Source organism: Malaclemys terrapin, chromosome 12, assembly GCF_027887155.1.
Source record: "Malaclemys terrapin pileata isolate rMalTer1 chromosome 12, rMalTer1.hap1, whole genome shotgun sequence".
In the NCBI taxonomy this organism is placed as follows: Eukaryota; Metazoa; Chordata; order Testudines; family Emydidae; genus Malaclemys; species Malaclemys terrapin.
Genome location: NC_071516.1, coordinates 20,067,255 through 20,093,370, shown reverse-complemented (window position 1 = coordinate 20,093,370; position 26,116 = coordinate 20,067,255). Strand labels below are relative to the sequence as shown.

The 26,116-nt window shown below is 45.2% G+C and overlaps 1 protein-coding gene across 1 annotated transcript in view; it reads left to right on the top strand.

Moving 5' to 3' along the window:
- LOC128846474 (adenosine deaminase-like) overlaps positions 1-20,588 on the top strand; it is a 34,266-nt gene extending 13,678 nt beyond the window's left edge. Inside the window, exons 2-11 of the mRNA XM_054045601.1 lie at positions 797-858; positions 4,522-4,644; positions 4,839-4,982; positions 6,912-7,027; positions 9,199-9,323; positions 13,339-13,410; positions 14,604-14,705; positions 16,467-16,534; positions 17,053-17,182; positions 18,644-20,588. Of these exons, the coding sequence (XP_053901576.1) occupies positions 797-858; positions 4,522-4,644; positions 4,839-4,982; positions 6,912-7,027; positions 9,199-9,323; positions 13,339-13,410; positions 14,604-14,705; positions 16,467-16,534; positions 17,053-17,182; positions 18,644-18,748 (1,047 nt within the window). The 3' untranslated portion in view covers positions 18,749-20,588. The remainder of the gene's footprint in view (positions 1-796; positions 859-4,521; positions 4,645-4,838; positions 4,983-6,911; positions 7,028-9,198; positions 9,324-13,338; positions 13,411-14,603; positions 14,706-16,466; positions 16,535-17,052; positions 17,183-18,643) is intronic.
- Positions 20,589-26,116: the final 5,528 nt, after the last annotated feature.

Below are 26,116 nucleotides of genomic sequence, written 5' to 3'. Positions count from 1 at the left end.
TCTCAGCGAGCAGAAATCAGAATTAGTCAGACTTTAAGACAGTGGTTCTCAAGTACAGGTACCCCTGGGGGTGCACAGAAGTCTGCCGGGGGTACATCAACTCATCTAGATATTTGCTTAGTTTTTCAACAGGCTACATAAAAAGCACTGGCAAAGTCAGTACAAATTAAAATTTCATACAGAGAATGACTTATTTATACTACTCTATATACACTGTACACTGAATTGTAAGTACAATATTTATATTCCAATTAATTTATTTTATATTTATATTGTAAAAAATGAGAAAGTGAGCAATTGTTCAGTAATAGTGTGCTGTGACACTTTCGTATTTTTATATTTGATTTTGTAAGCAAGTAGTTTTTAAGTGAGGTGAAACTTGAGGGTACACAAGACAAATCAGACTCCTGAAAGGGTACAGATGAGGGCTATGGGTTTAAGAGATTATGACTATCAAGATAGAGCAGGATAGAAGCAAATGTCACTTCCCGCCCCTACATATTGGGGGACCAAATATGAGTAGGACAATTTCCTGAGCAGTGTAAAGGTTGCTGGGAACAAAGTTTGCGTGTAAAGGAATGTTAAAAATGTGACCTCCGGGAAGAACAATGAATCCAATTCTGTCAATTTTCTGACATTCAATAAATAACGTATCAAGTATCTTTTCTATATTGTGTAGCTTTCTGAGTTTTCTCTTTTAGCTCCCATCTTGTGACTCCACCACACTAGCTGTATTTGTAGCATCTTCTGATCCAGAGATTACTTTCAGTTATATGAATGTTGTTTGTCTTTACAGGTAGAACTTCATGTCCACCTGGATGGAGCCATTAAGCCAGAAACAATCTTATACTTTGGCAAGTGAGTTGTTTAAAAATAACCATTTGTTTCAGTGTGTTTATCTGGGTACTTTGATTTGTAAAGATTTCCTGAACAGAAGCACCTCCGTGTAAAAAGGAAAATTCTTAGAATTTGGCCCTGTCCTTGCCGATTAGTCCCGTGTTAGGATGTATAAACGTAATTATAGCTTTCTATTAGCAAGATTCTATCTGACAAAGACAAGGATTTTTTTTGTTTATTAAGCCCTGCCAATGAAACTGTCCTATAGATCGCTGTATATACCCACCACTGGTTCTGACATCCCAATTCTCAGACAAAAAGTTCTCTGTCCATGCGAGACACTCTGCTTGAAATGTGCAAACAACAAACAGGCTGTCACTAGCATGTCCTAGTCGGAGTGTAGATCAGCACTGTGACTGAGTACATGATGCACAGAACTGTCCACTTTCTAATAGTATAGTAGGGAAACTGGACTGAATTGGTGTCAAATATGTAACCAAACAGTGACCTAGTGCCCCTCCCCTTATTCTCACAAGCCACACATCAAGCAGAGTTCTAGACAACAACATGAGCAGGTTAGATGAGAAAACAGATTTTGTGGTCAGGCTTAAAAACAGATTTAGAAAGAATGAGTTATGAGCCCATTTCTAAATATATCCATTGAAACAGTGCAGTGTTCTGTCTCATTAATAACTGCAAGAGTTCTGCAAAGTGCAAACAACCCTAGTGTATCAGCATTGTCACCGGCTGTCTCTTGTAGTTGACTGCCAATCCCTGGTCTGCAGAAAGCAATTGGCTGGTCAGTTGTACTTGCAATACTACTAATGCTAGTGTTTGTGTTTTCAGCAGGGGTTTTCTCTCTTAGCACTCAGTGTAAATTTTCTGTTTGATCCTGCCTTGCTATCTCAAAACCAGACCGATGGTATAATTAGGGCTGTGTGAATAACCAGATATTTGGTTCAGGAGCAGGTCTGAAAAAAATTGTTTTTTGGTTGACCTGAAACCAAAATGTGTTGAAATTTTTGCCAAACTGAAATGTTGGGGAAAAAAGGTTTGTGTCACGTCAACCATAACGTTTGGTTTTGATTTTGAAAGTTTTAAAATCTGTTTAAAATTGAGGGAAATTCCAAAATGAAGAAAAGTTGAAACTTTTTATTCTCAGTATGCCAAATTCAAACCGAATCTGTGGGGTTGGGTTGTTTTGGTTTTGGGTTTTTTTTGGGGGGGAGAGGGAACAGTTCTGTGCAAAAACAATTGTCTCGCTCGAGATGTAACCCATTGCCAAGAAAAATCTTCAGCGCTATGGCTTCATTGCTGGCTTAAGCAAGAAGGAGCAGATGGGCTCTGTCGGGAGGCAAACTCTGGTTAATTGACTCATACATTTGATGAGTGGCAAGGTAAATAATTAACAACTTGAGTACCTGGCTCTATAATTTTAAACAAGATAAACATGAAACTTCAAGTGTGAAAGTTTATTTAAAGGTAAAGGACATTGGCAAACAATGCCAGATTTCTTAAGTATGGCAGAAATCCCTTTATCAAGAACATCATGATTAGGTTGAATCTAACAACCTGCCTTTGCAGGTTCTTTCCCATGTCCCAGCAAATAACACTTCAACATAGTTGAGGGGGCTTTAGCCATGAAAGCAATTTCCTGTAAAAATGGAACAGAAGTGGCATCATCTAAGATGGATGGATTGGAGGATTTGATAAAATATTTGTGTGGAAAAAAATTACTTCTCAGGCCATGGCTAAGGTGCCTTCTGAACTGGCAATAGGTTCTGCGATGCAGCCAAGATAAATATTCAGAAGGTGCATCAAGAACATCCAGCTCATTAATTGCTGGAGGCCCCTTTGGTATGTTGTGTAAGAATTGCCCTTGATTTCACCCATCTATACATATTGTAGGAACAAAGGAGTGGGTTAAAGATTTCAGTGTATGGATAGGTATCCTAATGTGTGAGGGATTCATTAACACATCTAACTCCCTGGAGCTCTTCTACTTCCTTATGGCAAGTAGGGTGATCGGGTTGTATGGTTACCTTGGGGACTCTTATAGACGGGAGTGTCCATACTTCACCCACCTGAAGGAACTGTGCTTGCAACTTGGCAGGAGCCAGGGCTGCCCCACGCTTGTATAAAATGGAAGTGACTGGAGCTATTTTCATATCTACTATAAAGTTGGAGCCTCCCACCATATAGTGCTCAGTTCAGGGTAGAGCAAAAACGCATGCTGGTTTTTGTGCCGAGGCAGCATTTTGTGGGGGCAGTTTAGGAGTTTGCTTTGAAAATCTGGCCCCAAGCATAGATTGCTGCTTGTGATCATGACACGAAAACTGCTTGGTACAGATCAAACAGCAAACAAATAAAGTTGCTGGGTGGTGATAGACCACATTCAAATAACGCAATGTTGTAGTGACATGAGAAAGAGACTCTACATTGGTGCTCTAAAGCTTGTGTTTGCAATCCCTGCCTAGACTCCCTAAAAGCACAGGTTTGAATTCTGCCAGGTTTGACTGCACTCATCCACCTTTTATGGTGCATACGTTGACTTCCACACAGTTTAGTGTATCTAAGTCTTATATCTTTATATGTGTAGACGATCCCAAATTACCCTGCATCCAGCCCACTGTAGTTAAGTGTATCATAGACAGAGATAGGCCTTCAGGAAGGATTTGAATGAGGATAGGATAAGGGCCCGTTTCATGGGCTCAGGAAGGCAGTGTTCAATGTAGGGCATGGCATGGAGATGTCTGTCATTTAAACTGGACAAACGTGTTATCAGAGTGGAAAGGGCAACGTGGAAAGAGCATTACTTAACAGTAATGAATGACACATGCTGAGTGCCAGGGTAAGCTGTAGTAATTACCTTTGCCTTTGAACTCTGAACATAGCATAGATTTCCTACACCACAGAGCAATAAAACGAGTGTGTACATTGAGCAGAGGAGCAATGTCAGTCAGGCTGTTTTCCTGGAGATAGCTTATGTAGTTGGCTGTTGGAACTGGAGAAGGCCAAGCCCTCGGTAATGAGATCTGGAGCCTTTCCCCTCCAGCCCACAAGCTCAGAGACCGCCTGATACCGACTTTTGGTAGCAATGGATGGGCTTTCCTATCTGGAAGCTCTTTGGTGGCTTCTCAGTGAAGGGGCTTTATTGGGTGTCAGCCTTGGTTCACAGTGTAAAGATTTCCACATCAGAGAAACCACATCACAATTGTTGGCAGCCTCAGCAGAAAGGTCAAGGATTGACTGGCTCTTGGAGACTAGCAACAGGCAAACCTGAGACGGTTCAGTGACTCAGTTCAGATAAGCAGTCCAATGTTTGGCAGCTCTTGAGCCTATATAATAGGGGCTGGAAATTTCTTTCTTGAAATAATTTGTCATTTATGCTTCCAGGACTAGGAAGTACCAAGGCACCAGGAAAAGAAAGGTTCTGTTTGGCTCAGTTTCTTTGGATAGTTCTGGGTCTGTTATTGGTGATAGAAATCAGAGTCCTCTCTTATCCGGGTGGGACTCCTGAGGCACATATGTAAGGCATTTTTGAAAAGACTGAGGTACCTTTTTTTCTGTGTTATATCTGTTCTGTGGAGAAATAGACTCAAACAAGGTTCAGCAGTATGGACTATGTTTCTAAATAAAGGTGTAACCCAAATCCTTGTCAGTGAAATGTGTATCGATTTCTAGGAAAAGAGGAATTCCGCTTCCTGGTGACACTGTTGAAGACCTCTTGCAGCATATCAGTTACACGGAGCCACTCACTCTCACCCAGTTTCTAGAAAAGTTTTCTTTCTACATGCCTGCCATTGCGTAAGTAACTTATTCCCTGGTAACTGCTGTAAGCTTCTCATCGGTCTCAGGCACCTGCAAGCTAGAATTGCCAATTTGGGGCATGTATGGTCTTCAGACCCACAGCATATCCACTCTCCCCAGTCTTGTTGATCAGCAGCCCATAGATTTCTGAGAACTCATAAATCAGACTAATCCTGTTCTTTTCATTACAGGGGGGACCGTGATGCTGTGAGAAGAATAGCCTATGAGTTTGTAGAAATGAAAGCAAAAGAAGGTGTCATCTATGTTGAGGTCAGGTACAGCCCTCACCTCCTAGCCAACTGCAAAGTTCATCCTCTTCCATGGGACCAAGAAGAGTGAGTGAATCCATTAACTGTAAGACTGTGCCAACATAACACACTGAGATCTGCGTGAACCATGAAAGCCCCTGACCAGCAAACGGAGAACACAGTTTTGCTCCCGGCAGACAAGAAGGAGGATTTATAACTTGAGAGCCAGATTTTCTTTGTTTTAGATGCATAATTGTGTGCCTAATTTACATGTTCAATTACAGTAGTTGTATAGGCACCTAACTAATTAGACACACTTGCTGGTAATTACCCAGTGAGCAAGCACAATTTTGATAATTGTGCATAGAAATTAGTGTGTGCAATTATGCACACTTCATATGTGCAGTTATGCTTTTAAACAAAATGTAGCGCTGAATCCATATGGGTGCATTGGAAAGCACAAGTTAGGTTACATTCATATGCCTTAACAAAGATGGTATACTAGAAGCTGTTTCATCTCTGCTTTACTAACCCCTCCTTCTCGTGCCTTCCCACTTCCTCAAAGGTTTAATAGCAGAGTGCTGTAGTGAAGTCTCAGTTATCTTTTTCCAGAACATGCTGCAGCACGCTAACTATTGAGGATTGCAAACTAAACTGCTGTAGGCAAAGTAAATGAACCAAGTACATTTTGAGATGCAGTCTTTTTTTTTTAAATTGTTCATTCACCACTTGGTAAATCACTGAGTTCACTGAAACTTGCAATGAATCTCCCCACCCATACAAACCAGCGAGGTCCCACTGTTGTTTTCAGCTCAGGCAAGGAGAAGTCTAGCACTGGTGTCAGATAATCGATGTATAATCCAATCCCTGTTTATGTAGGACCAAAGTGAGGCAGCACACCTTTTATTTCTAGCTGGAATGCAGTAATAGTCATGTATACGCTTTTCCTTCCCTCCCTAAAAATGTTCTTCCTCTGGTAACCATTCCATCTGCTGCACTCTTCTGAGGACAACTTGCCCCAGGGGCATTGTTTTGTCTGTGTGGGAAACAGCTGTTAGATTTTTGGCTTAAGCTGCTCCCCCTTCAAGAAGTCACCAGAGTTCAGATACGCATCCCCACCCCAACCCCCCCATCCAAAATGTAACATTTTCTGCCAGCAAAGTTAGTGGGCTGAGCCTTTGGGAGCAGCCCTTGTAGCTCTCAGTCTATGTTTCTGTGTCATCTGTGGTCTTTAGAACAGTGTCGCCAATTAAACCAGCACCGAGCTTTGCAAGGAGACCTCTGGGATTTCTCAGAAAACGTGCTGTGAGGCTTCTGCTGCTTTTTGTGTCACTCCGCTCACTGCTGCCAGGATAGTGCAAAGCTCTGCATCTTAATAAGACTTTCTGGCCAAAAAAGAGAGAAGAAAAAAGTTCCTCTTCCCTAGCTGGCAAACCGGTTCATTTACTTAAAGAAATACTTTCACAAACCCCGTGATAGATCACTGTGTCTCTCTGGCCAACATGCATCCCACGCAGCTCAGCAGTGCCACCTCCCTTGTCCTCCAAACAGATGTGGTCACTGAGGACCTCAGTTACAAAGGAGGCTAGTGCTGCTCATAGGCACAAAGGGAGATTCACAGATGAGCCTAAGGGAGTCAGAGGCCTAACCTGCTTAGACACGTTTGTAAATGCTACTAGGTGCCTAAATACCTTTGTAAATCTGGCCCTGAAACTACAGTTCCTGGCAGACCATGCTCCCTCTTGCTCTGAGGGGGCTGGTCCAGTGTTCAACATGAGGGTGGCTGCAGTATACTCCTTTTTTGATATAAATGTGGCCCTTAGCTTTCTAGCATTTTGCCAGTGTGGTCACATTGGTTGGACAGTGTTTGGATTCTCCTGTATTTAACAGCCCACAGCAATAATACAAGCAGCTCAGTGATGTTACCGTTCGGGAAGCAGTTTCTCTTCCTCTGGGATTGCTGGGGTGCCGAACCTCACGAGCTTGCTAGCTAACTTCGAAGTTTTCTTCCCGCAGGGGCGACCTCACTCCGGATGAAGTGGTTCACCTCGTTAATCAGGGATTACAGGATGGAGAAAGGGATTTCAACATCAAAGCCAGGTCTATTCTATGCTGCATGCGCCATATGCCAAGTAATGTATTACAGTTCACCTGCTGCTCTGCTCCCTCCTTTCCTGACCCTTTGGGGTGTGTGAAATGCCTTGAATTGAGATCCTTTGGGGAAATATTAGGGAAGCATCCCTTGCTCAGTTCTGGGTTAAATGTTGTCTCAGTGCTGTGGGAAGGTGATGGCTATTTCCCATGTAGGTGCTAGTGGAAGAGAGAGGCTGAGGGAGGAGAAGCCACTCTTCATACCCACTCAGTGATTTCCAGCTCTTTTATCTCCGGGGAAGGGGTAAATCTGACATCGCCCCAGTCTCAAGGTTGAAGGATGCCAGCTCAGCTTTTCCTATTTCTGCAAAAAGCAATTTCTAACCAGCTTAGAGTTGTGCTCAGGTTAGTCAAAGCCACTTTATAGGGTAGAGTACATGCTCTGGCATATCAGATGGATAGCAGCATCTCTTAGAGGTGCAAAACGGAGGTTAAGCGGAGTGGGTGTCATTCATTTCCGTTTCCTGCAGCTAGCTTTAAAATAAAAACCAAGCGCTGGGTAGAGTGACACAGGACCGCTTCAGCTGGAGTTAGAGGAGATGTGGCCTGGTTAAGGGATTGCTTGTTACAGCTGGGATTCAGGGCAGACAGGTTGCTTGTGAAGAGACTATTAGTTATATGTTGAAATACCACATATATAATGTGCCTTCTTCTAATTCTGCTATTAAACAAACCAAACCCTTGAAATACACTGCTTCAGTCCATACTGGAATCTCATTCAGTATTCTCCCCTTCCATGAGAGAGATGGGGAAACTTGAGCTCCTAGTTGAGAATGAAACAAATTTCTGGACTCCTCTGGGAGGTGGGGTTGGAAATGTGTATCCTATATTGCTGTTCCCAGCATCCCAAAGCACAGTGTAGAAAAAAAATGACCAGCAGTTAAAAGCAGTAACAAAGGTAACTTCAAGTACTTAAGGTAAAGTTTCAGAGTAGATGCCCAAGTTGGAAACATTCCATGGCCACGGAGAACAATTATATAATGAGCGCACTTCCATTGTCTGGTTATGATGAGGGCTAACTAAACAATCCACTGTTTCTGAAGGCTTTCTGCAGGACCAGGTCAAAAAAACAAGTGAAATACACTAAGCCACATTCATTAAGGGCCAAAAATTTAAAAAAACACGTAGGTGCCTGAAAATGCTGCCAGGAGCCAGTGGGATTTTGAAAGGCGCCTAAACATTTTTGAAAATCCCACTAGGTGTCTATCTGCTTTTATACTCCTGGATTCTGCACTAAAAAAATAAAAATTCTGCGCATTTTATTTGTCAAAATAACACTGCATAATCACACCAGTTTCAAATATTTTGGTAAGTTATTTGAAAATACCGGTCAGCAAGTATGTCTGTAACAATACAGACAAACACAAAAATTCCCCCAGGAATAGTGTGTTAAAGAAACCTCTGTGACACCCAGTTCCTGTTTCTCTGCCCTCTTCCCCCCCCCCCCACCCCCAGAGCCCAGCCGAGAGTGCCAGACACCTACAACCCCTCCCTCCTCAAGCCCAGCCGTGCCCCCCCTTCCCCAGCCAATAGACCTGAACCCCCTCCTCCCCAGAGCCCAGCCATGGCCCCCTCTTGATTCCTGTTACTAGAAAAGCCCCTTCTGATTTCAGCTCTGTACAAAGCATCACCCTGCGAAGTGAAGCATTCTGTGATAATGAGAAAGCAGGGGCTTGCAGCTGGGAATTCTTCCCCTATCATGTAGTCAGGCACATGCGTTCTAAAGTGCAAAGTAATGGTGCAATACAATCTACTGGGGATAACTCATGCAGTTTTGCTCTTGTCAAGGGCTGTAATGATAATGAAGGGCTCCACCTAGGCAGGCCTAATAACCAGGGCTAAAACCTGTCATGCCTGCCAACTTTACAGACAGTGAGCTTATTTGTTCCTCTCTGGCTCTGGTCTGTAAATCTGGCTCTAGGATTGTGTTGCTTCTTATAGGGCTTCAAACTTGGGGGAAATCCTGGAAATGAACTTAATTTTTCTAGTCATGAGAACGGCCATACTGGGTCGGACCAATGGTCCATCCGGCCCCAAATCCTGTCTTCCGATAGTGTCCAATGCCAGGTGAACAGCCACATCGGTTTGGACAAGAGCTCAGGGGTGACCCTGGGGGAATGTTTTTCCTGAATTCTGCTGCTCTTCTTTCCAGGCTGGTCGTTGGAGGTGGTGGAGCTGTGTAAGAAATACCAGAACAATACGGTGGTAGCCATAGACCTGGCTGGGGATGAGTTGTTGCTGGCTGAGACCTTCCCAGAGCACAGGAAGGCTTATGAGGTTTGTTCAATGAGCGTCTCGAAAAATCTTGCATCACATTCTTTCTAGTTCGTGCAGACCGAGCACAGTACAAAGGGGATCTGGCAAGTAGTTCAGATCCAAAATGGCCTGTAGGACTTACACTTCTAGTAATTTTAAGACCTGTATTTTATTGGCATAGCAGAAATACTACTTTTAATTTGGTTTTTAAATTACTAATAGAGCATATACATAATTTAAGTATGAAGAGATGTTTTGATTTAAATGTGTCCCAGCCAGGGCCGGCTCCAGCTTTTTTGCTGCCCCAAGCGGCGAGTGGGGGGGGAAAGCCGCGATTGGCGGCACTTCGGCGGATGCTGTACCGTGCCGGTTCATTCTTCGGCGGCAATTCAGCAGCCAGTCCTTCCCTCCAAGAGGGACTGAGGGACTTGCCCCCAAAGACCCAGACGTGCCTCCCCTTTCCATTGGCTGCCCCAAGCACCTACTTCCTTCGCTGGTGCCTGGAGCCGGCCCTGGTCCCAGCTGCGATCACAACCTTGGTTCTGCAGCACTGAGCTAGTGCACACAACCACAAAGTGAAATGGATGGTAAAATGATCCTGCATTCAGATCCGCCTGGGTGCTCCAGTGAATCTGCATTGGGCTGCCTGCTTCCATTGCTTTGCAGCATCAGAACTCAATACCAAAGATGAAGCTGGCTAGTCCCTCTTCACTGTCTCCAGCTGAGTAAAACACAAAAACTAAATCAATCAGACAAAGAGTGTAAACGTATGTTCAAAGTTTTTTCCATTGTAATAAACTAAGATGATGGTATTGGAGGAGACTTCTTTCCTGAAATATTCTTTTTAACTAGACCATGTTACTTTACCGTAGCTTAAAAAGGAAGCCCAATGCAAATATCTCCCATCTGTATATAAGGATTTTAGGACACTAGTGGTGATTGTATTTTAAGAAGTTACATGATTGGCATAGGTCAGTGGGATCTGAGGGTGCTCAGGAATATAGCCTGAAAGGACACTGGATTTAAAAATAGTGCTGGGTGTCAGGTGATTGGTTCAGGTAGAATCATGGATATCTCAGGGGTATACTGTTTTCGTTAACAGTCCGACTGCCATCTGTGGTTGTCATGGGAATCAATACAAATGTCCTAATGTGAAAGCAAAAACTTGAGGGCGAGGGGAAGAGTATATAAGAAATATACTTTGTTTTGCATGGCCTTGAACTTCTGTACTTTCACAATTGGTATCTCCTTGCTTAAATGCCCAATGCCATTTTTAAAATCCATGCAGTTTCTCACTTGCTATTGTAAGGGAAAATCCAGTGTTATCCAAGACCCTGTAGGCCCAGGCCTCATGTCAAGCTGACATTAGTTGCTCATCACGTTATGTCCAGGTAGTTTAAAGGTTAATAAAACAAGATGGAAAATATGTTTATCAATTAATATCTAGCTTGCTATGCGTGGGGTCTCAAAGTCCAAATTTCTCAACCCAAAGGATTTGAATTGTTCTTGTCTGAAAGTCAGTGTTTCATTCAGACTCAGAGAAACACGAAAGGAACAAAAGTTCCAATTTGTCAGGCTTTCTCTGCCGGCATGAAAGTAGAATGCTCCCTTTCTAAATTGCCCTCACACTGGAGCTTCACACACCAACAAATGGATAATATGACTTATGAAATGAGAGGCTTATGATGAAGGGATCAGATGTCTGCGCTTGGACCAGCATTCCCAGTTTTCAGTTGTGTTGCCATTTAAATGCTGGCTGGCAGGAGTCCATGACTGTCACTACAATTGGGGATAGTAGAGGGAGTTCTGTTTGTGAATTGCCTGCAGTAGGTTGTGGGGAGATAATGGGGAGAAACCATGTAAAGATCTTGAAGCTGTGACTCTAGATAATTAGCTGGTGCTAATCTCCTAGGTAAGTGATGTTATAAACCAAAGAAGCATGCAGAGAGAAATGGACAATCTCCTTGGTTGGGAAGTTCTGGGTTATTTAGAGCCAGAGGAGGCTGTTTGGCGGGGATGTCTTTACAGCAATCGGGGGCGGTGTGATTGCAGTTCATGTAGACATAGCTGGATTAAAGCTTAGCTCAGGTATCTCAGATCGTGGAGCAGTGAAGGCGTGAGAGCACGTGCGTCGGTGTGGACTGTAGAGACCTGCCTGTAACCCTGTGTCACTGTTGGGCAGCTACCCCACACGAGCGTGCGCTGCTGCAACTTCACTGCTGTGCAACCTGAGCTAGCTAGATTAAATCTCGCTCCCGTATGTCTTCCCGAGCTCCAGTTGCACCTGTGATTGCGGTGTCGACATACCCTGAGTGGAGGTGGGGGAGAGATTCCTGGCTTCCCTCCTCCCCAGCGCACCCCCCCACACCCACAGAAATCTCTGTTTTCTAATCCGCATAGCGCACCAGAGGGGGATACATAAATGAACAATAAAAGTGAGCAGACACATTGCCTCTTAATTTGCTTCATGTGCGTGACTTTGGTAAAGTGAGCTGGCAAAATGATGGGAATTGGGCAGGCAGGGAGATTCACTCTGGGTGTCCTTGCCCTGAGAGCTGGCCTGTGCATTTAACACACGTTGGAAACAAAATAGTGTTTAAAACAAAACTTTGTTCATCTTTAAGACCTCTGGCTTCAGAGCCACCTCCTGCAGTCCTGGCACAGTCAAAGCTCCCATAGACTCCGCAGGAGTTTTGCCTGAACACGGATTTTGTCTTGTTGACTCTGGGTTCTCTGAAACACATTGCTCAGAGCCCTAACCTGAAGGCCCTGCCATGCTTCATTGAAGACAATGGCAAAAGTCTCATTGACTCTGACTTCATCAAACATAGGAATCAGGAGGAGGAGCATTGCGCTCTGATAGTTCAGAGCCCAGTCCAAAGCTCACTGGAGTCATTCCATAGATTTCAGGGGGGGTTGGATTAATCTGTTCATCCTCAGAACGCCCCAAATTAGCAGTTTCTGACACGAGTGAAAGGCCAATGTGAAGGGAAGGGAGGGTAAGCTTAGCCCTGACTGAATGGTCAGCCTTCGGGGTAACTGTCTGAGTCCCTGTTCTGTGCAGGACATACGACAAGTGTGTGTTAAAACAAAGCTATCATTGCAGACACAGGGAGTCTTGATTTAATTTCAAATAGACACAACTAGGCTTTTCTTATTAACATACCAAGCGGAGCCGTGTCTTACCCAGTAGTTCAGAGCAGAGCCTGGATATGCAGTGGCTGCAAACCAAGTGGAAAATTCACAAAGCATGTGAAAAATTCAGTAATACAAAACAGCAACTTCCTGAAAGGGGGGTGTGTACGTGCATGCTGCCTCTGGTAAAATCCCTATAATATCAGCTCAGTGCCCATTTCCACACTCAGGACTTTTGAGTTTGGGATTTCCTGGATCCGTAGAATCCTGTTTAGTCACTGATGAAAAGTGCCATGCTGAGAGCCTCTGAGACAGCAGGCCCTCCTCTCTAGAACAGGTACGGCTCAGGCGACAGCAGTGGGAATTTTCCCCCCTTCCCATCACCTCAGCCAGCGTGCCTCCAGGGGAGGAGAATCTCCAAGGCTCAGTTAGTCCTTGGTCTATCTGCTGAGACTGCCAGCAAGAGGGATAGTTGTAGTTGTGGGGGTGTTTGTGTGATGTGGACACCAGGGACTGGACTGAGACTCACCAAACTCGCTGCATGTGGGCTATGAATAACTGCCAGCTGGTGACTGCTTTCATTGCCTAGTGCAGGCTGGGCTTCCCAGACACTCACCTACCCAGCTCCTACGCTGTCTGAGATTGGGAATTGATTTTCTTCTTGTTTTGATTGTGTTGCTCCACAGTCGTTACTCCTGGGGTTGGAGCGCTTGGCTGCTCTAGAGCTCTCAGCTTAATGATCTGTTGAAAGCATTCGCTCTGTCTTGAAGGCTGAGAGTAGTCGGTGGTGGGGCTGCTGTCCTGATAATTTGTTCACATCTCTCCCCCCCCGCCCCTGCCTCTGTGCCTCCCTAAACTCACAGCAGCGTTTTCACTCTTTGCTTCATGTGGGTTTTTCCAGGAAGCTGAAAGATGTGGCATTCATCGTACCGTCCATGCTGGGGAGGTTGGGTCACCCTCTGTCATCAAGGAGGTAAGAAACCCCAGGGCAGGGCAGTGGAATAAGTTACAGCAGAGCTGCAGAATACTCTATCGTAATGCAGGGCACAAAGGTAGCTAGGACCAAATCCTGGCCCAGCACTCAGTAGCCCCTGGGAGCCAAATCCCCCCATTGCTCTAAGGGAGCAGAGTAGGGTGGATTTGATTTAAATCACTAGTTAGGAAGACTCGATTTAATCGTGGATTTCCACATAAAAATGCATTCTTGTTGGTTGTTATAACCTTAATACATATTCTTCACAGCTCAGAGATAGATGTAGGTTTCATTTTTAGAAGGTACACAGTATACATTTTTAAGTGATTTATTTTGAAAACTTATCCGATTAGTTTTACAGTTATATTGGAAAATGAATGATTGTTTGGTTACTCCATTTATCAAAGGTAATTGAAGCAGATATTTATGAAGTCATTGGAAGGTGAACTATCTCCAATTCAAAAGGTTAATCATTAATATTTGGAGGATTTTCTTGCCATGCTGTACTAGGAGGAGAACATCACCAGACAGACATATAAATTGTTTTATTTAACTAAAACAACAACGTTGTGTATTCTGGATTTTTTTCTTCAACAGCAAAACTAAGCATCTCTGATGGTATCTTCTAGATTGAGCACTGAGTCCCATTGGGTAGATAGAAAGATTAACCTAAATAATCTATACAGAAGCTCCTGGAACCGCATAAGATTGGGTCCCTAATCCATGAACTATTGGAACACATTTACAAAACTTTTCTTAAACATTACATGAATATATTGTCTCATACTATAGAATTAGAATTTATCATCCCTATTCCATGATGAGACTGTATGGCTCAAAAATATATCTTTATCTTTAGATAGGTGTTTTCCTCAAAAAGCATTTTATCAAAAAAATCCAATTTAAATAAAAAAAAATCCGATTTTTTTAAAAAAATCATTGATTTTTATCCACCCTGGAGCAGAGTCTGTGCATCATACAAAGAGGGAGCGAGAGATGGAGACTTGTATAGCGCTCGGAAGGAGCAGGCCCTCCTAGGAGTTGGGCCCCCATGTCATGCAGGCAGTGGATTGGAGTCCTGGTATGGGGCTTGGAGGGCTCAGGAGCTCCTGTGGGCCTGCCTGATCCTCTGGGGAGCAGGAGTCGGGCCCTTGCACAGAGCTGAGATTTTACATGTTTTCTATTCTCTACAGGCGATCAATGTTCTGAAGACCGAACGGATCGGCCACAGCTACCATGTCCTGGAAGACCCAGCCCTTTATAGGGAGCTGTTGAGTAGGAAGATGCATTTTGAGGTAATGACTAATTCTGCAGGGGTGGCAGTTGTGTAACCATCGCCTTGTTCTGACTGAGAGTGAGATATCTGCCCTCGTTTGGGTTGCATGACAAGTCAGCACTTTGGATAATGAGCATGGACATAAATGCCTTTACTATAGGGGTGAAATTGCTGCCACCAGGAGTCCAAGCGCTGACAGCGTTTGGAGTGAAATCTGCCTGCTACACCACAGTTTGAATTTAGCTGAGGCTATGGTGGAAAACAGACATACAAGGCTCCAGCATGTTGCTAACTGGGCTGTTGAGCAGAAATGCGATGTCAACAAGGGCATACAAGTTTGTATCTCACTCTGTGCTGAGTGCCAGAAGTCACGTCATGCTCAGCCTAGGGGAAAGGGAGCCTTTATTATCTAGTCCATCTTCAGCTGATCCTTGGAGCAGCACTGGCTCTGAGTAGAGAGATGCCTTTACCCCTTCCCAGGCAGAGGGTGAGTGACCATGGTGTTAGGCTCACAGGAGTTACAGTGGGGAGAGTGGTGGCAGGTGAGATCTTGAAGAACCTGGTGCTTCTAAAAGGTCCCAGCTTTGGGAGCATGTATTCCTCAGACGTGCAAAAGAACAAAACCCGGTCTGGGCCTTTAGTATATACTAACCAGTACAGTAGAACCTCAAAGATACAAACACAAGAGTTATGGGCTCACTGGTCAACCGGACACCCACTGGAATGGGAAGTAATCAGGCAGCAGCAGACACACGCACACACAAAAAGCAAATACTTTACTCATTCAGGGCTTTAGCCCTGGGACTCGGGGCTTCAGCCGGGGGGCAGGTGGTTAGGGCTGCAGCCGCAGGGTGAGGAGGGTCAGGGCTCCAGGCAGGGGGCGGGTATCAAGGCTTCTGAAGCTCTGGAGCATCGGGGCTCAGGGCTTCAGCCCCTGGCTCCTTTCCAGGCCTCAGCCCCAGCACTCTCCCCATAGCTAGAGCCCCAGTGCCCCCCGCCCAGCTGAAACTGGGAAAGGAGCCGTGGGAAGCCCCAGAACCCCCTGCAGGGCAGACGCTGGGAACAGAGCTGCAGAGCTGAAGCTCTGAGCCCAGGCACCCCCTCTGAGGCTGAAACAGAGAGCGGAGCCAGGGAACTGAAGCCCTGAGCCCCAGCGCTCTCCCCAGATCTAAAGTCCTAAGTCCTTGTGCTACCGAGGGTCAGAAGCCCTGACCCTTCCACACACACACCTCCCCCCAAGGGCTGCAGCCCCAACTCCCCAGTGGTTGAAGTCCCTAAGGTCTTGTTCAGAGCTATGCACGTTTCAGAGTTACAGATAACCTCCGTTCCAGAGGTGTCTGTAACTCCAAGGTTCTACTGTAAAACCATCCTGAGCAGATGGCTGTGGTCACTTTCCTAGCTAGGCTTTCCTTTATACATGGCAAAGTCATAGCTCACTGCTCCCTCTGATCGGGGCTGTTCTACCAGAATTGCTGGGTGGGGTGGGGTGGGAGGGAGAGGTGGGATGGGAATGACAAGGGGCTTCTGTGCACGGGCACAAATGCATAGCCGGGAAATAAAAGTGCTCAAAAATGTTTATATCCAGCAGACATGGGGATAAATGCTCGTTGCAGAGGCTGGGATTTGATGATCATTATTGTTTTCACAGAGCTATAAATCTACATGGTGCTTTTCAGGCCCAGTCCCTGCCTGGAGAGCTTCCGAATTTGTGTGCAGCATATTATGGAAGAGACTGACTCTGCCTTTTTTTTTTTTTTTTTTTTCCCCCATACACATATAGACCTGTCCTTGGTCCAGTATCCTCACTGGAGCATGTGATCCAGACTTTAGGAAACACCCAGTAATTCAGTAAGATGTTTAAATATATTATTTTCAAGTAACTAACTCAGGCTTCATTTATGTATAACTGCTTTATTACTTCACATGAGAAGCAAGTTCTAACCATTTGTCAGAGCATTGTGCATCGGCTAAGGGACCAGTTCAGAGGAGCTGTAACAAATATGCTGATAGATTTTTATCCTTAAGGAGAGCTTTCTGCCCGCCTCAGGCCCCTGTTCTGAGCAGACAGGAGGCTAAGCCCCAGATTGCAGTGCATTGCTGTGGGCTCTGGAGCAGGTAGTGGGGCCAGACACTTTGAACATCTGTCCAACCAGTGGTTTGTTGTTGCATTTAAAAAGTAGGAGGGTGAATAGCAACGTGAAGTTTTGGAATGCAAACTACAGCTTTGATAGAAATTTGTTTATCTAGCTAGATACAAAGTAGCCAAATTGGGTGGAAAGCTGTGGGTTTTTTAGTGTATTTTACACTTGGAAAAACACAAACTATGCGAACTTTAACATTTGTCCCATTTTAAATTGTTTTCCCAGGTTTATGAATGATAAAGCCAATTACTCCCTGAACTCTGATGACCCGCTCATTTTTAATTCTTCAATTGAGACTGATTACAAAATAGCTAAGCAGTTCCTGGACTTCACGGAAGAGGAGTTCAAGAGAGTGGTAAGTTGTCATGGGATGTTCTGTGCAAAGCTTGTGCTGGAGCCTACCATGATTCATCGTTTCTGAGGTAAATCTCATTTTTAAACATGAAACCAGAAGAGAGTTCAGTGGCGTTAAAACTGGGGGGAGAAAAAGCTGAATTATGTGGGGCGCAACAGTAGTTTTCAACAGGAGCGTGTGAAGATAGTTTTTTGAGTTCACTTCAGCAGGTGGGGGTGAAGGGGTGCTGGCACTGAGTTGTCTGAGGCATACAAATGGCCGTCTGGAAAGAATGCAGAAAACAGAGTATAAGTTCTATGGGTGTTTAGACCAGGATGATCTGCAGAGATCCGGCACACTTGACTCTAGCCTACTGCATGGGGCTTCACTAAGGATGAGTCAAGATGCAAATTATTCACTGAATAGTTCCTCAACTGGAATTGAGCAACAGAATGTGGGGATGTCAGTGGCAGGTCACTCACTGCCCTTCCCTATGTATTTGACTATGATCCCAGTGGCCATTTGCTTTTGCCATTATTTATAGGGTCACATGGTGTCCGTCATTGCATTTTTGCATGCAGATTGGTGTGTGCAGTGTCCTGAAAATGGAATAATTCTGTTTTTCATCTGCCTTGTACCTAAGATAAAGGGACAGAAAAAGAGTCTGATAGAATTTCACTTGTTTGTGGATAACCTCTGATGCTTTCCTGTTTCCCCGTTAGAGGTGCACTGGGTTGAAAGGAGATGTGTTGAAAGGAGATGTGTACTGTCCAGGCATTCATGCATCCAACAATATCTTGGAAACCAGCTGATTTCCTTTGTGTGTGTGTTGGAGCTGAATTTGCAGAATACAGCTTTGCAGGAGAAAGCACTGGGCCTGTATCACGGGCCTCATTTAAGGAGCAAGAGTCTGTCTTCCTGGAGAGTGGACTTATGCTTTAGTCCCTCCTTCCAGCTGTAGAAAGCTCTGATCTTTATGCCGTTAAATCCATGGGCAGTTTTGCTACAGGCTCCTGCAGAAGATGAGCTGTTCCTTTCTGTTTAATGAAAGGAAGCTTCTAAATGAAGGAGAGAGACATTTCTGTAAATTAAGAGAAGCCAGTAGTGAACTTCGTTACAACAGCAGCATATCAGGCAGGGCCTGATCCAAAGCGCATTGAAGTCAATGAGAGTCTTTCCCTTGACTTTAATAGGCTTTGGATCCGGCCCCTGAACTGCAATTCCTGGAACCCGATAAAGGAATTTAAGACACATTGTTTATCTCTTGCTTTTTTTAAGCCCCGTTACAAACACTGGGTAGGAGCAGGTTCCTTGGAAAACTGAGGCTGCTGAAAAGAGCTCAAGAGTAGCAGTGCTAACAAAAGTGCTCATTTGACTTACACCAACTCACTCACTAGCTCACACTCACTGATGCACAAAGATTTGTGCACTCACACGTGTGGGTATTCCCCAGCTATAGCTGTATTTTTCTTTTCCTCCCAGAACATCAATGCAGCTCAGTCCAGCTTCCTGCCTAAGAAAGAAAAGAAGGAGCTTCTCAGTAAGCTGTATGAAGCCTACGGGATGGTCCCGAACAACCCATCCTAATCCTGCTTCTACCAGCCGGCAAGGTGCATTCACCTCTCCCCACGTGTGCTCCACTCCTCTTTGTTTTAGTGGGAGCCTAGGAGGAGGAGATGCCATCGCACCAGCGCATAATACTGGTATTATGCTGAGCTTTACAGTCCGAGGGATACACTATAAAGCAGTATTTCCATGGTTCCTACCATATATACTACCTACAACACCCACGTACTAAATAGATCGCTGATTTCCTAGATTTCGGACTCTCAAATGTACAGGTGGAGTTTTCTGGTCTGATTCCATTGTGGCTTATTCCAGGTGTCAATAAGAGCCAAATAAGGCCCTGTTTCTTTGTGGTGGTAACAACATTTTGATGTGACTTTTTGGTGCTCTAGTTCCCTTGCTGATCTACCTTAGTCCCTCTCTGCACTACAAAAGTAATCATGTTGAGCAGCAGCTGTGGTCAAACCATGGTAGAAGACAGGTTTTTTCCCCCCACCTTGCTTGTGTGCTTCGAACTGGGTGAAATTATTTCAGCAAATAGTTTATTTGCTGAAAAATGCAGCTTTAGTCTACTGATCAGACCTGACTGGACCAGGACCCAAGCTGAGCACAGCTGACCCGAGAGTGTCAAGTCTTTTTCAGAATGGATCTCCTGAACCAGTCCCCATCTGCATCATCGCCGCCACCACCTTGTCCTTAGGGCTCAGCCTGGTAGGAGTTGGCCACTCCCGACTCCTCCTCTCTGGTCACCTCCTGCCCGTGGTGATGCCTGCATGTCCTCCTGCCAGCTGCCCCCACCTTGCTGCGCTGAGTGTGCTGCGAAGTGGGAGGTATTGCAACTTGTCAGCACGCCCAACCCAGAGGGTCAGGTTTTTTCAGATCTGACCCTGACAGACCTACTCTTCTTCCTTATGAGGAAGAAAGAGTTGAACGTGGGTCTCACACATTGCAGGAGATCGCCCTACCCATTGGGCTATGGGATATTCTGGTGTGGGGCTTTCTCCCTCTCCCCTGTGAAAGCTGTTCTACTGTATGTAAATAATTAAATAGTCATTAGAGTTGGGACTTCAACTTGGGTCTCCCACATGCTAGGTGAGTGCCCTAATCACCAGGCTATCAAGTCATTTTCACTTTCTTCCTAGCCCAGTGACTCTTCATTGTCATTCAAAGTGGCAGTTCATAGTCATTCATGGAGACATTGAAAGTGAGAATGACTCTCTATATCCTGATGGGTAGGGCACTTTGCTGTAGTGCAGGGACATCTATTCAAATCCCTTTTCCACATCTGACAGAGGGGGAACTGAGCTCAGATCTCCCACCACTGGCCTAAAGTTTAGAAGTGAGGTGGTCATCCTCCCCCCAATCTCCACCCTGCATTTCATGATTTCTTCTTTGCTTTTGACAAATGCCCCAAATTGAAAAAGGTCATGGTGGAATGAAACCTTTTTCTTCAACTTGACTTTTCAACTTTTTGAGTCACCAATTTTTTTTTTAAAATACTTGTTTTCAGTTCAACCCAAAATGAATTTTTTTTAATTGTCTCAGAATGGCCAGTGAACCAAAAAATCCATTATTCACCCAGTTGTAGTGTGCATGTTATAATCATACGAGAGAACCCGCTTCTGACACTGGTAGATACCTAAATAAATAGTTTATTCACCATTTATTCTCCTTTGTATGGATAGAAAGGACAGTGTTAAAACAGTTTGGCCATAATGGTATGTAAACAAGGTTTATTTTGTATTGTAAATGGGGACTAAGAACAAGATGGAAAATGCAGGAGTGGTTGCACTTAGGCTTTTTGGTTGCAGAAATACAGTAACTTTTTTTTTAATTTAGCAATTATTTTGTACTTTTTTTTTATTTATTAAAAAAAAAATCTGTGTCGCAAGACCTTAAATCTCCAAAATGTCACTGCAGATGAGAGCATATAGCTTGGCTTCAGGACACTGGAGGGTATGTTTGAGGGGTCCAGAGGCCTCCAGAGCTTTGCTGCATGTACATATAAAGTTAGTGCACCTGTTTACAATTTCAGGACAAAATTCTCCTCTCAGATTCTCCACTCCAGCATTTCGCACTTCACATGTGAGTCAGACTCCCAGAGGCTGAATTTTGCTCTCACTCTGTTCTATTTTTTTTTTTTTTTAGATTCTTAAAAATGTGGTTAACTTCTATGTTCATTCTTTCTGCCATCTTTTTGACATAAGGTAACCTTCAGGCACTATTAGTAGAACTAAGTGAATAAACTAATGAGCATTCTGTATATAGTTAAATGTCGCAGCTGCCACAAGTGTTTCAGAAGGTACTTAGCAGAATTCTCGCTGGAAGTCCTGTCTTTAGTATAAAAAGAAGAACAGGAGTACTATACAGACTAACACGGCTGTTACTCTGAAACTTGTCTTTAGTATGTTTGAGAATTTACAAAGAAAATATTAACATAATTCCAAAGCCATTTTGCTGCATTATGACACCGTTCTCCTTTTTATGCAAAGAAATGATTGCATGTTTGGTTGACTGTAGGTTTCAGATACTTTTACCTCCCAAGAGTTTGTAAACAGGGCTGAGGAAACTGGGGTGGGGGGGGCAGGGAGTGGGGAGAGCTCCAGTATCACAAGTGGCTGCAAAGACCTGGACCCCAAAGCTACCAACACCAAAAAGTTGCCTTCCATAAAGGGCTACGTTCACCATTCTCCTAGACATTGGAAGATGGCTGGGATTTACTGCTCTGATTTTAGACATCAGCAAGCCAGTGATGGGCTGCTATATTGATTTTTATAAATGAATACAAAATGCTCTTCTCTTAAATACATTGTGCGTATATACACAAATATATAAATGAATTATTTTTTTAAAGCCAATGATAAATTCAGTGTTAAGAATGATTCTAACATTGCCACCCACAGTCTTTTATTGTTTGGAAATCTCTCTTCAGAAATAGCTTGTGAGAAACACCTGTTTGCATTCTGGAAACTCTAAGTGAAATGTTGTTCTGGTTTAATAAAATAACTTTATATTTAAAAAAATAATTTTAATTCTAATTTCTGCTTAAAGAGCTAAAGGGAAAGTGTCAAATTTTGCACCATAGTTCTAGCCAAATGTGACCCACATTGTTAGAACCTGGGGGATAATGGGCTCTGCGATTATATTTATATATAAAATAGCATGTCACCAAAATATTAAAGATAAAACATCTACCTACTGACCACCATCACTAGCTGCTGTTGTGACAGGACCTACCAAAAAGTAACATGTTGTGAATTCTTCCTTACTGTAGTTCTATGGATAATTTTTTTTGAAATTTCCTCTCACCTCCATATCCCTAGGGCATCTGCAGGCAATCACAAACAGTGGTGGAATCTATGCAGTTATCCTGAGTGCCACAAGACGGGCTCTGGTTGCTTGAAGGGAGTCCCAAAATTGGAGGTGGGATGGATGGAAGCAGAGGTCAGGATGAACCTATTCTCCCATTTAGCAGAAGTGTAAATTGGGACTAGTGTCACTGAAATCACAGGAGTTGCACCATTATAGAATGGATGCATCTTGGATCAGAATCCGGCCCTGGGTGTAGACATGGCAGATGTCATTCAGTAACTTTTAGGCCTGACTTTTTTTTTTTTTTTTTTTTTTTTCCCCCCCTCATAATAGTACAAAGCAGGAGTAACTCCCTCAAAGTCAGTGGAGTGGGAGGAGACTCCTGTTTGAAGTGCAAACGCGTCTCTTGTTCAGACATTGCAGGTTCACGACTTCCTCAGCGCTGTAGATATGAGCTGTTCCAATTTCACACATCGTTTTCCCCATTATGCTCAAAGAAAGAGACATGTCACTGCCAGAAGTGACAGTGTTATTACTGGGCACTGGGCTGTGATTTTTCTGGCATGTAGTCCAAAAACAATGTTTTGTTTGGTGTTTTTTTCCCTTCTGAGCTGTGCAGAATTAATCAGAGCTGTGAGGCAAAGCTGAACTTGGAACTGTTCCCTCTGCGGCCAGTTAGATCTAGTGTCAGCTCACTTTTGGAGGCCTGCTTTTGCAAGGGTCTTCCACCACTATGTGTCCGTGTCAGAGTTTTACTTGCACTTCCCATTGAAGTCGTGGGAGTTCTGTGGGCCCAGCATCTCTGAAAGCCAGGATGTTACTGAATAATATGATGTGCTTGTTCTTTCAGCATAATTGGTGATGGCAGCTGACATGTAGGGTGACTAGCATACTTCCCTATGCTGAATACGCGACACCTGATAAAATTACTCGTACTCAAGCGAGTTCAACAGCAATCAATCAGAACTGTGTAGTACAAATGTTCAGATTAACATCAAGTTGACTGAGCCCCCTTTAAAAAGAAATACAGGATAGTTGGATTCTTTATCATCTCCTTATCTTTAAGGCTTTAGGGTTCACACTAGGGATATAAATACCATTTTAAAAGTTAATCGTTTAAACGATTAAAAATGTCATTTAAAGCATTAACCAATTAAGCAACTGGGGCTGACCCCACTGGCGGGGCGGGGGCCAATCTGCCGGCATGGCTGGGCCTCTCCAGCTGGGGCCAGGGCTGCTTCTCCCTCCTGCAGAGGGCTGCTGGGGCTAGCATGGGGTTAACGGTTAAGGTGGGTTAACCAGTAAGACCGTTGCTAACCGGTTAACCTTTTACATCCCTAGTTCACATGGGGAGAGACGATACATACACCCTTTCCCCCCACACACAAGGGGAGAGGTGACACACACACACACACACACACTTTCTCTCTCACATCACGGGGGGAGGCGGGTGACTGACCGACCCAACCCTCCCTGCCCGGTGACTGACCGACCCAACCCTCCCTGCCCGGTGCTCTCTGCCCTCCATGCCTGGCTGGACCTCCGGGATGGACTAGCCTGTCCTGGTACCTAGCACTGTGTCTTCCCATGGCAACACGTATGGGGGAGGAAGGGTCACATTTCCCCCCACCCCCAGATTTCTGCCAGGGTTCACCCCAGAATGTGGCCAATACCAGCCTTTCAGCACCATGTGAGAGGGGAGGGATGGGAGCTGCTTCCAGCCTCAGGGGGAGGAGGGGCAGTGGAAGGGATGACCTGGCCTGTGTCTTTGCAGAACTCATCTCTTTCCCGCTCTGTCTCCGGTCCCCTGTGGCTGGAAGCAGCTTGTCCCTTCCTCCCCACACAGTGTTGAAAGGCAGCTAACACCTCCAGGCTGCTGCTGGCCACTGACATAACCCACCTGCCTCTTGTCGCCTGGTTACAGCGTGGGCAGGAAGGGGTTAAGCCCTCAGGATGCACTGTGTATCGGGGCCCAGGGAACCTGACTGCAGGGGGTTCAGCAAACCCGGCCAAAGAGGTGATTCAGCAGGGGAGGGTGCCTAGGGGACGAGGCGGCCCCAGGCTCCCTGGGGGTAGGATGCAGGGTGGGGAGGAGGATGCTAAGCCCCTGCCCCGGGGGCTGCTGTGGAGACTGCAGGTTTGGGGCATGAACAGGCTGGAAATCGCTTTCCCCCTGCCAAGCCAGAGCTTAGCTGAGAGGCAGAGAGGCTTCCCTGTGCCAGCGCTGTGTGGGGCTTTGGCACGGGCAGGGCCGTGACGGAGAGTCGGGCTTTCCCAGGGCACCAGCCGAACCAGAGGCAGTGGGGGAAGGAAGGAGCCTGCCGGCCATGCTGTTGGTGAGCTGAGCGCTCCAACCAGGGCTGGTTCTCTGCACAGCACTGGGAGCGGGATGCGCCCTGCCAGGGAGGTATGGAGGAGCAACGGGGCTGAGGGGTGTTGTGAAGGGGCAAAGCAGGGGGGATGGTGAGAGGGGGAGCATGTAAAGGGCCGATGGGTGGGCAGCAGAGACAACACATAACCAGCTGGTGTCTGGCGCCTGCCCCGCCTGCAATCCCCAGGCACCGCAGCTCGCAGTGCACAGCCGGTGCTGGTCGGAAATGGGATGGGGCCCTGCTCATTGAGAACTGGCACACAACAGGGGCTGCGCTGACAGACCAGGAGGGGAGTGCCTGGCTGCCGAGCAAGAATCCGGCCAGCAGCAGGAGTGGACCCACCACTACTGGGGGAGGGGGGGGGCAGGAAGGAGGAGACAGAAAATACGGGACAATTTGCCCATCTTAAAGAAAAAGTTGGGACACTTTGCAGGAGGACTTAAATACGGGACTGTCCCTTTAAAAATGGGACATCTGGTCACCCTACTAACATGGGTCTTATGCTCGGAGGGGAAACCTGATGCCCCCTGTCTTTCCTGTCCAATTGTAGTTTGCAAACAGCTGATTTTGGCTAAAAATAACACTTGAAGGCACACTCTATGAGCTGAGACACCTAAGATTTGCCCATCCCTTGCAGTGCTTGAATTTATAGATGTGTGTTATTCTGTCCTCTTCTCTGCCTGGCTGCTCCCTTCCTTGTGAGCAGGTGGGAGACTGGATGAACAGGAAACTTGGAGATTTAAAGCCCAACTCAGCTCTTACTGCAGTCACTGAGAACATGGCCAGTTTGCCGCTGACTTCAATGGGAAGGCACTTGGGAGCATATGAAGCTGGACAGCACTGATGTCATTTGAAATAGCTCCTTGCCCTCTGTTCCCAACATAGATGTGATCTAATGTGATGAGTCTGTGATTCCACATTTCAGGGGATAGAAGTGGGGGGGAAGAGACCATTGCACAAAAAAACCCCACTCAACTTTATTATCTGAGAGTTGTGTGTTCTTTATTACAACACGCTTATAGTTTATCAAACAATTTTTACCATGAAAAATGTCTCCAAAGAGACAGCGTGTGAAACTTTTCCAGAAAGAAATATCTCGGAGCTGGATGGAACCTGGAAGAAATTAGTCTGAATTCTGTCAACTGTCAAAACACACAGAAAGCCTCTTCTGCCCTTCTTCCAACAGTAACTTAAAACCCTATAACGCCAATTGGTGCCGTGTGTGTGGTGCTGCTGAGCCTGCAGATAGTTTGTCCATGCACCTGTGAACTTTGGTGCTTTTCTGATTCCCAAAAAGCAGCAGCACAGGTTAATAGTGTTCAATATTAGTGCAGCAGGAACTGCCCTCACCCCTCCCCAGCTGATCCCCATGACTCCAGGTGTCTGTGTAGGCAGCGCTAAATATCCCTTCACCTCTAAGCTGGATACAGAAGGAAGGTGAAGTAAGGGAAGCAGCAAAACCTCTAATCTGTGGAAACAGGAAATAAATAAATAGTCTAAAGTTACAGAGTAAAAATGGTACCTTATACAGTACAGGCTGAAGTGTATATTTTACTGAAATGACATCCTCCTATAGAGGAAAATTGCTACAAATCACCTTGAGAGTGGGTCATGTGACTATCACCAGTGCAGTATTCTTCTAAGCTCTCCTAGATGGGAACAGAGTTCCGTGGATGTACTACTCGCTGATGAGCTTCCTATAGGT